The sequence below is a fragment of the Branchiostoma floridae genome, chromosome 2 (assembly GCF_000003815.2).
Source record: "Branchiostoma floridae strain S238N-H82 chromosome 2, Bfl_VNyyK, whole genome shotgun sequence".
NCBI lineage: Eukaryota > Metazoa > Chordata > Leptocardii > Amphioxiformes > Branchiostomatidae > Branchiostoma > Branchiostoma floridae.
In genome coordinates, this window is record NC_049980.1 from 12,855,084 (window position 1) to 12,869,816 (window position 14,733).

At 42.8% G+C, this 14,733-nt stretch overlaps 1 protein-coding gene across 2 annotated transcripts in view; it reads right to left on the reverse strand.

The window, feature by feature from the left end:
* Window positions 1–2,205: 2,205 nt before the first annotated feature.
* Window positions 2,206–14,733, reverse strand: part of LOC118409884 (low-density lipoprotein receptor-related protein 5-like) — a 64,193-nt gene continuing 51,665 nt past the window's right edge. For both annotated transcript variants that reach the window (XM_035811255.1, XM_035811256.1), the window contains 13 exons: window positions 12,158–12,329; window positions 11,129–11,251; window positions 10,376–10,769; window positions 9,998–10,185; window positions 9,258–9,464; window positions 8,575–8,700; window positions 8,122–8,211; window positions 7,351–7,480; window positions 6,731–6,840; window positions 5,977–6,150; window positions 5,255–5,716; window positions 4,702–4,857; window positions 2,206–4,232 (listed from right to left, as the gene is read on the reverse strand). In XM_035811255.1, the coding sequence (XP_035667148.1) occupies window positions 3,763–4,232; window positions 4,702–4,857; window positions 5,255–5,716; window positions 5,977–6,150; window positions 6,731–6,840; window positions 7,351–7,480; window positions 8,122–8,211; window positions 8,575–8,700; window positions 9,258–9,464; window positions 9,998–10,185; window positions 10,376–10,769; window positions 11,129–11,251; window positions 12,158–12,329 (2,802 nt within the window). In that variant the 3' untranslated portion in view covers window positions 2,206–3,762. The remainder of the gene's footprint in view (window positions 4,233–4,701; window positions 4,858–5,254; window positions 5,717–5,976; window positions 6,151–6,730; window positions 6,841–7,350; window positions 7,481–8,121; window positions 8,212–8,574; window positions 8,701–9,257; window positions 9,465–9,997; window positions 10,186–10,375; window positions 10,770–11,128; window positions 11,252–12,157; window positions 12,330–14,733) is intronic.

Sequence of the window (14,733 nt, forward strand, 5' to 3'; positions counted from 1 at the left end):
TGATTGATTTACGGGGACTATTGCCATGCAATGTGACTTTGTTCATACTTGCCAGGACCCGCATACTGCAGTACAAAAGTATGTTTTGACGCGTGGGGAGATGATAGAGTCAGTTTTCTGTGATAACAAACTCGGACTGTCGGTCGGGATTACGGGTCAATCCACTTTGCGGGTGAAAATTCTGTCATCCCGAACGGTATTTGCCAGCATGACGAGGTGGACATGCTGTATGTACTCATAGTCAATGGTGGGGTCACACACACATGCGTATATATTCAAGTCCGTTTGAGGTGCGTATGAAGCTCTTAGTCTGTACCAGGCTCCATGGGTCGCGGGCAAAATAGTACAAATTGGACAAATATAGATAAATAACATGCCAAATGAGCTAGCTGACCGAGAAGTATGGTTAGCGACCCAGCTAACTCGTCTGACATGTTACCTGTTTACGTTTGTCCAATTTCTATTATTTTTCCAATGACCTGAGTGGCCTCATGATCAGGTGGAGGCAAATACTTCGAATTCCATGTGCGCCTCATACGGACTTAAATATATACGCACGTGTGACCCCACCTTTAACTAGTGTTTGAGGCAGAATGGAACTAGAAGGAAATACCTAATCCCCGATCAGATGAAGTAGTCGGACTTTATTTTCTATTGATGCACTTTTTTGTGGAAGCGAGAAGCGAATCATGAAAGCGTTCACTAGTAGAAAAACATAGTCCTGGGAGGCTCGACAGATTCATATGCTTTAACATTAGAAAATACCTACATGTAGGATATTCAACGGTCATTTTGCAACTTTGTAAATATGAATAACATATTAGTTTCAGAGCACGAAACTGATTTCGTAGGATGATTTGGCATATCCCCTCAATTATCTCTGAAAACTGTCATCTTCTGCATTGTGTATATTTTGGGTTCTAAATTACATGCTATTTTCCATTCGACGGACAGTAGAAAGGCAGTCAGAGAGTCTGCCACAATATTGATGATGTCTTGTAACGTATACCCTTAAGCATGCTGTGTGTACCCTTTTATGTATATATCAAGTATACTCTAGATGAACAGTAGCAGTAACTTATGCTACATGTCCAATAATAGCTATATATAAGTATAATACACACTTGTAGGTACGCATATGGTAGACGTCTGTGGTATAGAATGACAGTAAGAAGAGTTAAAAGATCCTTTTACAAAGGAAAATGCCAAATGCAGTTCTGGCAAACGTCCTAATGTTTGAAATATGGTCTCTAACGTTTCACTGTGGCAGTACTTTTGGTAAGGGAGTGGTTCGATATCCACATACAAAGTTCATCTCAAACGTTGTGGCCAAAAAAGGCGTTACATTCGCTGTGGGTCGTGGCCGTCCGTCTGATCTAAATGTGTACAGTTATAATGTTTCTAATGATCTTCAAATGTACCCTTCCTACCCGTATACAAATAACGGATGCTTTGCTGAGTCACGATTGTAAGCGGGATAATGATTCCAATTTTCGCTATGGTCAATTGCTTAACGCGTTCTGACAGCAGACATCGTAACGTGTTGCCCAATGGAACAGACAACAATTATGTTGTGAGTGTCACATAGATTTGTGAGTATGACCTCTGCAATTCAAAGGATATTAGGTCACATTCTCGGCCTAGTGCTCACATACACGTACGCATACTCCTGTGACATATGTACAGGGGACGACCACCAGTGTAGCCAATTAGAGGCTGTATGTTTGGTGTATCATCCATAGCGCCTCTTTACCCCAGCCACTAAGTCGACGAGCTTCGGCAGTACTTAACCTTGATCTCCAGAAGATCGCCGAATCTAAAAAAACGGTCGAGAGTTGAGGATATTTTGATATCGCTTGAAAATCTAATCACTCATTATCCTGCAAACGTCGAACGATCTCTTAAAGTAAAATCATCCGATGATCGAAAGAACACAGGGCACTTTGGTACCGAAAATGTTATGTTCTAAGCTCGCTGCCGGATTGATTTCCTGCAGTGTGACACGGGCTTCAAAGGAAGTGGATGTCCGTGCGATGCGTCCAACATTCTGTCAGTGAAGGGTACATGTAAATGGATATGCTCCATCCCTTGTGTGGACTTGTATGATATTGCTTATGTTGAATCTGGAACTATCATAGGCATCTTTTACATGTGTCTGTTATTTAAAGTGCATGATCACCCATCAATGACACATGGAAGCCGTAAGCAGCTAACATCTCAATGTATTTTATTTCTTCGCAGGAGAACCATAGATAACCATTTCAATGTACATATGAACGGTTCTCATTATGAGAAAATTTATTTGCTTGTATATACACGATCGCTTGAGCCTCGATTTGTCAAATATTATCATATACTATTATATACACTTATCAACATTCTGATACCATATTGTCGCGTGGGACATTCTGTCACATTCATCAGTACTTAACAATAACACCAATGGGAGGAGGGAATTGCGTTTTCTGGACAAAACAAACCCTAAAACATTTCTTCAAAGTCGAGGCTAAGTTAGGTGGACTCCTCAAATTTAATTTGATGGCAAGTTTTGCTGAATCCCAACAGAACGTGACAAAGCTAGCTTCAAAGAACAATTGATCAAATAGACTGAAGTACTGAACTACAGTCAGGGTATGAACTTCTGACGGTAGGTGTATTAGACAACCAAGTCTATATATATATCCTTACCTTTAACATTGACAACAATGATGTTATTTCCACAATGTTAACGGATACCGGAGATGATGACTCTGCTGTTGCATAGGGCATTGGGGTCAAGTTTATGACCTTAATTCGTAAATCATTAGAAAAAAAGATGGCGCCTCTTGACTGACTGATGCCCCGGCCAGTTACAATACCCTGACAACATCGAACATTACTGTACAAATAACGGATGCCTTGCTTCATCACGGTTGTAAGTATGGTGATGGTTCCAACTGCGCATGCATGAGGAGGTCATAGGTGAAGGCCCCTAATTTGTGAAGTTTTTGTTTTTGGTTGAAACTGTTTATCTATGATAAGCTCAGACCGCTTTTCATTGAGGTCATGAGAGAAGAGGTAAGGGTCATACAAAATGTAACAAAGATACAGGTTACAGCATCTGAATTCCTGATCCTAGTAAATCTGTACACATATTCTTGTCAAGAGAATTTATACATGTTCAGGTGTTCTGTTTATATCCCAGAGGCCCTCAACACACTGTTAACAATGCATCACACTGCGCATGGGCAGTGGAATCATGAATCCGACGAAATGCCTACACAGCTCCGTAAAATAGCGGACACGTACATACAAAACGGTGTCTTTTCAGACCATAAATCTAATGAAATATACAAAATTACATCATGGGATTTAATTACCTAAAATACCATGATCTTCGACAAACATTATCACATTGCAAGATTCTCCACATCTTAATGCATCAATCTATTTCTATGTATGCAAGAGTTATTTAAATGCTCTTTGGCGTTTAAAATCGTCCAGATCCATTCATGCAATGCAAATCTTAACGGTACGTCATACATGAGGAGACTGCGTGACCATCTTTGATATTGCATTGATGTTAGAAATCCAACTCGATGGAAACAAGTTATTGCCATTTGATAATTGATTGCCATATTCACACATTGTTTCCATCGCCTTCCTTTCAGTCTACCTTTGTGCACCCACTTCTTATATATCAGTCTAGTTTTTGAAGGTCTAACATTCATATGGCTTGTGCTTTAAAGTCATAATCCCCCCATATATCAGAGGTTAATACAGTCAAAAGTTGTTCTGCTTCAGATATGTTACTTTCTGCGACCTTTTAGTCTCGTTGTAGTACAAGTTCACGTCGCGGGAGGGCGCCCCTTCTAACTGAGACGACTTTCCGCCCTCTCGCCACTTCCTCCCCGTCTGGAAAGTTGAGGTGGACTGGTCCTTTTCCCTGTTATCGGTTTCCCCCTCGTCATCCCATCCGAATGCCCTGTTCTTGCGGGTCAGGGTGGTCATGGTCGGCTGTACACAGTTTCCCGCCATCTCGTTTTTCTTGTCGTTACTCCTGTTAGGATCTCCCATAGAAGGCGGGTAACAGATAGCCGCCAGCGCGGCGGACAGAAGGATGAACCCCACACACCCGGCGGCGATGTAGAGGAACAACAGAACTCCCGGGCCCTTGTTGTTGAGTAGATAGGTCGGGATGGTGTTCTCGGAGTTCCGTGGTCTCTCGGTGGCTGGGAGGTTACTTCTATCACCTAAAATGACACAGATACAAATTCGTTTCGGCTGTATGTATACACAACTGTACATCATCGAATACAGAGGGCATATTTTTCAAAACGATTGCAAGATATTGCCTCCAAAGTGTAATTTCTGTTGACCAGCAAATAGAGTAGCAGGAAGTGAGTGGGGGAGTTGGTATCACGGCAATGGTCAGACTTGCGGAAGTGACAGGAAGTTCAGAGTTGGTAGGAATTGTCGGTTATCCGACATGACAGAATGATTACAAAGACAGAACGATTTCCTGTTAGCAAGATAACTAGAAGACACTCTTACTAGTATTTTACGTAGCGGTCGTATTTTTCATTTGCCTGTGTTTTTGCAGTAACATGTTTTTCATGTGCTAGTTTGGTAAAGATATGGGTGTGGGGCAGTACCTTTACGTCTACACATATCGTATACACATAAGCCATTATAATGTATGTAACTGAAGTTGGAACTGACATTGTTTGATGTCGAACGCCCCCACCCCCGCGGTGCCCGTGCCCCAGGGGCAGAGTCGGCAGGACGTCTGGCCGGGGTTCGGCTGGTAGTTGTTCAGCACACAGTACTGACACAGGTTGGCGGTCTCGTTGTAAAATGTACCGGGCGGACACCTCACTGTTGGCGGGAGAACAGAATAAAGTATTCTTGTGAGTATGTTACTTATGTTATTTATCTGTCTTAAGATTCTAGTATTGATCGGTACATCTTGTACTGTCATTAGATTGTATCCATTGCATTATATTGTAATCGGGTGTTAAAGAAGAATGTGCATAATGTTAGCAGCAATCGCTGCCTAGAACTAATTCTCCACGACTATTGAGTTGTTGAAATTCCAATAAAGTCAGAGTCAATGCGGCATTAACATCCCAACTTGTTTATGCACCATTCTATCTGTTGCTTCTGCTTTAACGGAATTCAGCTAAGGATATTCAACGAAACAATTCAACAGGGCTACAGTTATAAGCAATTCAGCTAGCTTCCCATGTTATTTCGGCGGACCAAGCCATCTTACCACATCCTTTACTGATCTTCATCCTGCCATAATCACACAGCACGTTCACATCAGACACGACCACACCGTCTGCGTCGATCCTATAAACTCTGTTCCCGTTGTCGTAGCTAAAGTTTCCAGTTCTCAATAGCCTCAATATCCTTTCTGTTGTGGAATTTTCCAGTCTTCTCAGTCTAATCGAGTCTTGCCGTGCGTTTATGGTGACGGTCATGTTCACTGCCACGCCGTTTTCTGGTGGACCGGCTTGCCTGCGCCTCCTGGCGACATATCCCGCACTGCACGAAGCTTTGACTGAGAGACAGCTGGCGTCCCGGGACAGGGGCTTGCACGGCTCGAGCGGCACGATGTAGTTGAGTAATTTACCGGTGATGTCAAGAGGCAGAACAGAGGAAATGCTCTGACATGGGACCGGGAGGAAGAAGGATATGAGTCGGCGAAACATCTTTGGTCTTTCGACGTCACCTATTGGCCAAAAGTAAAAATCCAATTACACCATGACCATAAAAAAGAAATTCTCAGCACTAATTAAATGTAATAGTCAAATTGTCTTTTGATCACCGCCATTAGATACAGAATGCGAAAGAATATTGTCATATTTTCAATAGAGACATCGCGTATTGTAAGTGTTATTTTAGGTCCACGGCAGTCCAAAATAACTCATCTACGTCTACAAAATCAACAATCTTCCTTGCATTCAAACCTCGAATGTCACCCGTAATTACCTATGCAGAGAGGTATAGGGTCCCTCCATTCCCCCATGGGTGTACATGTGAACTTGGCGTCAGGGTAAGGAGAGAATCTCTCCTGACACTCCATGCGGCACCGCTGCTTCCCTGTCTTGGCGATCTTACAGGTGTAATTACCGTTGGTCGGAGAGAGTACAGGCGGACATTCGACTGCAAAGATACGAAACACGTGTCAAAGACAATCAAATCTACTACCGGTTGCTGATGTTGTAAGACAAAGGCTACACTTGGAATCATCATTTTTGAATATGTCCTAGATCCCTAACATTCTGTTTAGTTGCCCCAGTGTACGAAAATATTGTTCTCGGTGTGTTTGCTCGTTTGTACATGTTCGTCTGTTTGTTTGCGTTTATCCGGTTATTTCCATATGCTAAACACGCCTCATTACATGTATAACTTGCCGCAGACTTACAGGAAGTGATAGTCGTGACAGAAAGTGAAGTTCAGCTTTGGAAGAATTATTAACCTAATTTATCAACTTTGTGTAATAACAGACAGACATTCCAGGTCACGGGATCAATTAAATACGGATATTGATTTTGATCTTTTTGTTGATGTTTTCAGTACTCTACATTTTCGATATGCTAATCATGTTCATAGAAATGTGACAGAAAGCGACCAATGGACACATATGATGTTATTCAAAGCTTCATTTTCATAGCAAATGGACTAAGTAAACAAGACTCTAAGTACTTCAAGGAGGCATGGTGTCTTTGAACTCTTGTTTTACCTGTTTTGACGATGATGCTGACGTTGAACCTGCAGGTGTTTTTGGTTCCTTTGGAATCAACGACCCAGCACGTGACCGCGGTGCTTCCTCTGTAGAACAGTCCGGGTTTCCTGAACATTTTGGAAGAAAACAGAACATTACGGCCATACTACTGACATTGTTCGGTGTACGTAAAACAAAGATTGTGTATATACCTCAAACGTATAAGAGACAATAGAAATGTCAACATTACAACTAGGCCAAGACAAAGGTGACAAAAATATATAACCATTCGCAGTTAATGTTACTATTTCTAAAAACCACGAATCAACCAATCACAAAATCAACGTTTTCTTAGCATCTTAATTGTAACATTTTGGTCTCTGAAATCCACTTCTCTGTGTCGTTTACCGTTTAGTACTCTCGGCTACCACTTCTTGAATACAGAAATAAGAGACTTATTGTCTCTAATACTGTGTTTCCTCATTCTCAACGTTATGGTGTCTATCCGAAATAAAATAGAAAGACATCTTATTTCTTTTTCACACTCTTGCATTAGATTTCTACACCCTTGCATTAGGAGTCTGTAAACCTGCCATCCATAAAATGCCCTTGTTGTGGCCTTCTCTATGAGTTCTCACCTGGAACATTCCGCCATCAGGATGGCCCCATTCCCCACCAGTCGTGGCTGTTTCCACGTGATCATCACAGGCGCTCTGGGCACCTCCTTCATTACGTCAGGCGGACAGGCCAGCACAGGGCCCGGTGTTCCTGGGTAGGAACGAAGAAGATAGCTGTCATTATAGCCCCCTCACATTAGGCGAAATCGATCGTACGACGAGTCTGCGAGCTCTAAATTACGAGGCATGACCCTGACGGGAAGGGGGGAACTCTGCCATTTCTTCGTCGGCAGCACGGTCATGCCTCCTCGTAATTTAGAGCTCGCAGACTCATCGTCCGATCGATTTTCGCCTAATGTGAGGGGGTATAAATACATTAAAATCCCAAGTAACTGTAAAACCCCTATCACACATCTCCTAGGCTGGAAGTGAGTCCGGAATCCACGCTATTCTAGCTGCAATTTACTCCACTGATCGTATCCGAGATAAATATCAATTTCCCGTAAGTTTGACTTGTCAAAATGTATATCCGACTGACGCAGACCGACTCCCAATCATAGACAAGTTTGCTCCCAACCCATACTACTCTCTATTACGGTCTGGGTACTGTGTATTGGAATGGCCGGATATGTGTGACAGGTGCCTATGGTTAACGGTTGGATACATCATACATGTATGATAAAGATAGAATATTGTTTAATGGTCACAAGCCAGAGATACAAGTCAAGGACACCCGAGCAACTAGCTCGTCAAGATGAAATAACATAGATACAAACTACACATTGTACTGACCTGTCTTGTCCAGTAATGTGGTTGTTTCCATTGAGTTGGTTGAGATCTCATTGAGACTAGTAGTGACGTCATTACTGGGTGTGGAAGTATCTTATAAAACAGAAGTCAAGGATTTAACTGAGTCACCTCAGAATAGGACCGCAAACGTATCAAGTATAAAAGTCACTTGAAAGTCATTTTTTTAAATCTCTACAAAGCTAGACCAACTCAATCAAATGTAGACATGGAAAATGAAAATATTTGACCACCATACAGCCACTCTTTTATTGGTTGAAGCCGATTTTCTAGCGTTTTTATACGCTGTATTTGTAATAGTGTTCGTTAGCATTCCACAATTTCAAGGGGTGTTCTGACGAAGGAGAACGACAATATCTTGGCACGACTTGGAAGGAAACTGTGTGGTTGGAACACTTTGTCTCAAAGAAAATTGCTTATGCGTAATTTATTTCCTACCGTCAACACACGTGACTCTGTCAGCTGCTACCCTCATGCCGACTGGGCATGCACACCTGACTCCTCCCGGTACAGACACACAGGTGTGTGAGCAGGGGGACCGGCCAGTGGCACACATACCCGACACTACGGGGACGGAAAGTAAAAAAGGAAAAACATTTTGTATTTTGACTGATCTCTGCACTAAATATAGAATAAAAAATAAATGAATCTCGGATTTCAAGTATGATAGATGATAACTCTCTAAATAGTTTTATCAGACCAGTTGATAAATCATTCGATAACAAAGTTCTTTTACCTCGACAAATGCCCCGAGGAAGTTTACAGACGGTGACATTCTGGTACGTGTAAACCACTTTGTTATCCAATGATAGATGAATACAGTAAATTCATATGTGAAGTGCGACAAAACCTCTAACTGTCAAGCTTTTGTTTAGTACAAGTAAAAAATAGATCCGGGACCATCGAGGGATCTGTAATGTAGACAATGTCGTACGGACCAAACCTCTGTGAAACTGGAGATATTATTGTGTGTCTGTTACAATGATAAATTCACAATACTAAGAAGTTTTTAAAAATTGCAAAATGTTTCATGATCACTGATGATGATCTTTGAGTACGTGTTATGCCTGGGTTATCCACAATAGACTTGTAACATCACCCTACTTTACTTTAATACTCACCTTTCAGCTCTTTGGGATGATGCGCATGTATCTCCGTGGGCCTGATGAGGTCCGTGATGACCTTGTCTATCCTGCCCGTCACCAGGTCAGTCATGGCCACGGACTGGGTCTTCCAGTCGGAGTAGAACAGGGCGGGGCCCACCTTCGCCAGCCCGTAGATGTGGTCCATCTTCTGAGATATGGCCGCCACTTCTCGGCGATTTCCTCCTAGCAAGCACAGATAGATCGTCGCAGAATACATTATCCATTCCCCACTTTGACCCAGGTTTATCCAGCAGTACTAGTAAGATGAAGATTGACTGTGTAGAAAACTTGTGCTGTGTGTGGTGTAGTAATATGTCAGCTTAAATGATGTGGGCTGTGACATCATTCCAACTCATGTGGAAATGAGCAACCTAACGCAACTGTCTCTCCACGTGAGCAGGCTATATGTAGTAAGGTACCTCCATTGAGCGATGTTAAAAAGACGCGAAGAGCCAATATGCAGCGTTTTAATACCATTTTCATATTGTACACTAACCCCAAATATAACCAAATTTCTCATTTCTCTAATGTGCTCTGTTGTACTTTTTTTACGGCATCTAAGTGAGGAGCCTTGTTGTCCTTCCACGTACTGACATACAGAAGAAAAAACCATAAAGCGAATACGGTGTTCTGCTACTATAGAGGAAAACATGAGAAGATCGAGATCTATATAAGACTGTTCGGGATAGCACCAAACAAACGTTTGTGAGAAGTACCTTCTTCAGCGATGGACTCTATTTTCCTGAGTGTGCCGTCGGCGAAGTAGAGCCTGCCCTCGTCAGCGTCCACTGCCAGGCCGTTGGGCGACTCCAGGTCCCTGCCGACCAGGGTGGTCCGGTTTCCGCCAGACAGCGAGGCCCGCTCTATCTTTGGCTCTTTCCCCCAATCCGACCAGAACAGGTAGCTAGACATTAATCAATTCATGATTTATATTGAATAGGAAGATACAATAAAACACAAAGTTTGTAAACTTTGTCCTTTCCCCACAAAGGATAAAAAAAACAATATCAGCGTTTAATGCATTAAACATTCCACCTGTTATCTAAATTAAATCAACAAGCACATAAGTCTTCAATAAACGAGATTGTTTTTACCTTCTGATCGGGTCCATGGTAATGGCACGTGGTTTATCTACATCTTTGACTGCGACCTTGTGTGCAAATGTGCCCAGATCCAGCATTTCGATGGTCCCTGCGATCCCATCTGACCAGTATAAGGTCCTTCCATCTACATCGATTGCCATTCCGTCTATGCCCCCTCCGAACAGCTTGACGTAGGATATCTCCTCTCCCGTCAGTCGGCCACGTGACACCATGCCTGTGTTCACGCTGCTCCAGTATACAAACTTCTCTTCCGGGTCATAGGTCAGGGCCACGATGTTCGGCGCACCGTCCAGCTGAATGATGGGATAGGCGGTGGTATCACGTGTGTCGAAGGAGAGCATGCGTATTTCGTTGTAGTCGGCCACCAGGAGGAAGTTGTCAGGCTCTGTTCGTAAGGCAAAGAATGGAGATTGCTGCATTAGTTAGTTATGCCTGGCAGAAAGCTGAACTAACGATCCAGATCATACTTCCAAGTATCCTGCTACACCACTTCGGACGCACATCAAGACAAACACACATGTTACTGGTTACAATACCTCCGTTATGTATATTCTGCCTTTTTCCTCTATGCGAATAGCCATTCACAATACTTTTCTAAATGTCCGCACAAATCTTCTGCGTTAAGTAAATACCTTTTACCAACACCAACACATCTATCCACATATTGGTTTTAAGAAAACAAGATCAGTACTTACGACAGTAGACTTCACTTGACGTAAAATGAATGATTGGTGTTGTAAATACCTACGCATCTCTTCCCATCGTCCGTCAGTACCAACCCTCCAACATCCGGGCACTGGCAGCGGTAGCCTCCACGGGTGGGAACACAGATGTGGCTACAGTCGCTGTTGTCACACGGGTTGCGAGCTGGACAGGGTACAATACATTAGGCTTCATGGATTGTTGGCATTTGCATAATCTGTGGTCCCATCTGTCCAGGTTACCTACATATCCCCCGCAAATTTGTTGTTCCATTCTTCAGTTGTCCTCTTTCATAAGTGTTAAACCTGAGGCCCGATATAATCATGTAATGTATTCCAGGAAGACTAAACAACTGGTGTTGATAGAGCTCACCGTACCCTGGGAAGATAGAGTAGAAGAGGCCCAAGAGAGGAAACTTCAAAAGTACCAGGAGTTAGTAACCAACTGTAGGGAAAGGGGGTGGGAAACAAGGAACTGCCCAGTGAAAGTCGGCTGCAGGGGTTTCATGTGGAGAACCCTCGGATTCCTTGGAGTAGTAGGAAGAAAGAGAAGGGACCTGACGCGAAAGATAGCAGAGACGACCCAAGAGGCGTCCTACTGGGTATGGAGACAGAGAGACAGCAACTAACTCCTCGCCAGGCAGTGACTGGCCATCACTGCTGCCCCGCCGGCAAGAGGTGTACTGCGAAAAGGGGCGAAACACTGAAGACAACCGGTACGTAGCTGAAGACGGCGAGGAGAGCAGGGACAACCATCTGTATGATGTAAGTTTAAGAAAAAACGCTTCTGTGGTTCCAATACTAGCTGATAGTGGGCAGATTAAACTTCTTCCCTTGCACACGGTGAGATATTAAAACCGGAAGTTCCTTTGTACGTAGCACAACACACGAGACACAGAATCTAAACCAAATAGCGGTTCTTTAGGTATTTTATGTTAGCAAGCGGACACACACTTGTAAACGATGCCAAAGAGATAACCTCAGTGAGGTAGAAGTAATATATCTATTGTATAATTACATGTGATGAAGACGACATTATGCTACATCAAAACAACAGAAGCCAATGCAGCACCTGTTAGATCGACATATTGTGGTCCTTTGTAGAACTGCAGCCCCATAGGATGTGAGATATTCTTGACGACGGAAACTATTTCCCCATTACGCATGTTCCCGCGGAAGATCGCCCGCTCGTCCCAATCGCTGAAGAACACGTAACCGTCACCCAGTGTGATTCCGAACGGTACCTGGAAGGGAAATGCATCATTGTAATCATACAGAAGACAAAAATTCACGAATAATAAAGTAACTTAATAACGTACAGTTCGTATTGGATCGGGTATTTCTAGCCATATAAGGAGTGGTACTGAGCCACATTGCCATTCAAAAACTTGCAATGCCCAGGACAAAAGATTAAAAATGAGGTTCTCTTTCAGCACCAAGGACAGTCCCCGGGAGGTCCAAAATCGACCCGAAACATTGTCTACCCAAGGTCTTACCATAATTCAAATACCATGATTATCCACCTAAACCCTTTTAAGATATACAAACAACAACTATTTGTGAAACAAACAAACAAGCAAACAAACAAACAGACAGCTGCGGTCACACATACACATACAAAACAATTACTCTTTTTTTACCATATTCTCATGACCATTGCAACCATGGCGACACTGTTTTCCTAGGATAGAAAGACTACTTGCAATATTCTCGTTTTTTTTCTTTATCTAATTGTAAGCAATGTATTCACTATCATCATTAAGCAAAAATTATGTTGTGTAGTCTTCTAGGAAGTATTTCATCTTTACCACAGTAAACGTGCAGTAGATGTAGTCACGTAGGAGTTCGCTCAAGTATTAATCTCCTAGAATGATGAGAGTGGGCGGAGAAACGACTGCTGCGGGGTTCTGAACGTGTTGGAATCATGCTCAGGGGAGGCAGACGCCTTGATTACACATCAGTGCGGCACCCAAACACCATCTGTTTTACGGGACATGTCCTTAGCCTTCACCTTGTACATAGCGAAGGCAAGTAATCTGGGTACAGAGGCACACAAAGTCTCACAAGTGTCTCCAAGATAGAACGACATAAAGCACTATAGCTTTCCTAATTCCCACTTTCTAATAGTGAATTGGAGGATGATCATGATAACAGAAGTCTTTTACCGGCACTGCAGGACATAAAGCAATTCATATATATATATAGCAGTTCATATCAGTTCAAACACCTGGAGTCATTGGTGGTTTTTGATGAAAGCTTGAAGGGTATGAGGCATATACACAGCAGGTCTAGGTTCTCCATCATGAAGTATCCATGCATTGCGAACCTGTTTATAACGTACCTATCCCACGTGTCTTTGCACGAGTTTCCAAAAGTATTCCCACAAGCCACCTAAGCTAATCTGGACACGCTGGGCCAAAGTCATTGCCTCATCTTGGCCTAGCCTAATCGTTGTTCCTTTGATGAGTGTTGTTGTAGTTATCGATATATCAATGCAATCGACTTTCCGTGGTGCGTCCTTTGAAAAGAGACTTAAAGACATAAGCCTGTCCCTAACCGGTTTCTCCTAGCTCAAGGCTGGGGATCGCCAGTAGGATTATTACAGACTTAACGGATTTACAGGTAGTTCTTCCGTCATGAGCTATACGGTTTCCACTGTACGGCGTTCGCTGAGTGACCCTGCAGCAACCAAACTTGGAATTACATGACTCTTGTTTTAATTGCTAGTGCTCGATATAACGGTATCATCTAAAAGACAATAAAATATCCAAATTGTAAAGAGATTCTTTCTTTATATCTATGAAGCGACTTGTATTTGTAAAATGTAAAATCGCTGAGCGATCGCAACCTGTATAAGAGAGGACATGCATGCATTATTACATCATTCATCATATCTTAGAAGAATGATCTTCAAATGTTGTAAGCAAATCCGTCGGATATAGATGGAATAGATGGAATAGCAGTATATTTTTCATATATCTTAATCACCAGTCTCTATAGCTCACTTGATTAAACTAATGAGCGTAGAATATTCCAGAAGACTTTAAAAAAGGAAAGGAAAGTTAAGACGTTTTGGTGACTTTGCGAAGTTCCTGTTTAATCTTGTCCAGAAGTTTTAATTCGCTACCACGGAGGCCTTTTAACCTTGCCTCCAGTCGATTCTCGGTCGGTTTTCATTTGTGAGGAAAGATCGGTCGGTTTCCATTTACTGGAAAATCGGTCAGCTCGCGGGCACACATCCTAAGTGAGTCCGACCGTAAAGAGTCCGCCCTGGCACCTGCTAACGTCCATCTAATCCGGGAAGGTATTACCTTTACGTGCTCAAATACCTGCTCGCCGAAATCAGTCAATTTCGATTTCTACACCTGTCCTGCATTTTCCCGGAAAGTAGTCCGAGCGATGATTGCTTTTCTACCGGAAACGTATTGCCTCCCGGCAATTTTCAGCCTGTGGTAGATTCAGACATTTCTCTCCTTTCGTCTCCTGATTACTGTATCTTTTTTGCCGGGAGTCAATCGTGATTCAAACAACTATTTCCACGGAGTCTAATGGTTCTGTCAGCAATCTAATTTCTGCTCCGCCTGGTGGATAGTCTATAAAAGCGCCGCGCGGCGCAGATCAATGATAATAACCCGTCAGGCGGGAAGA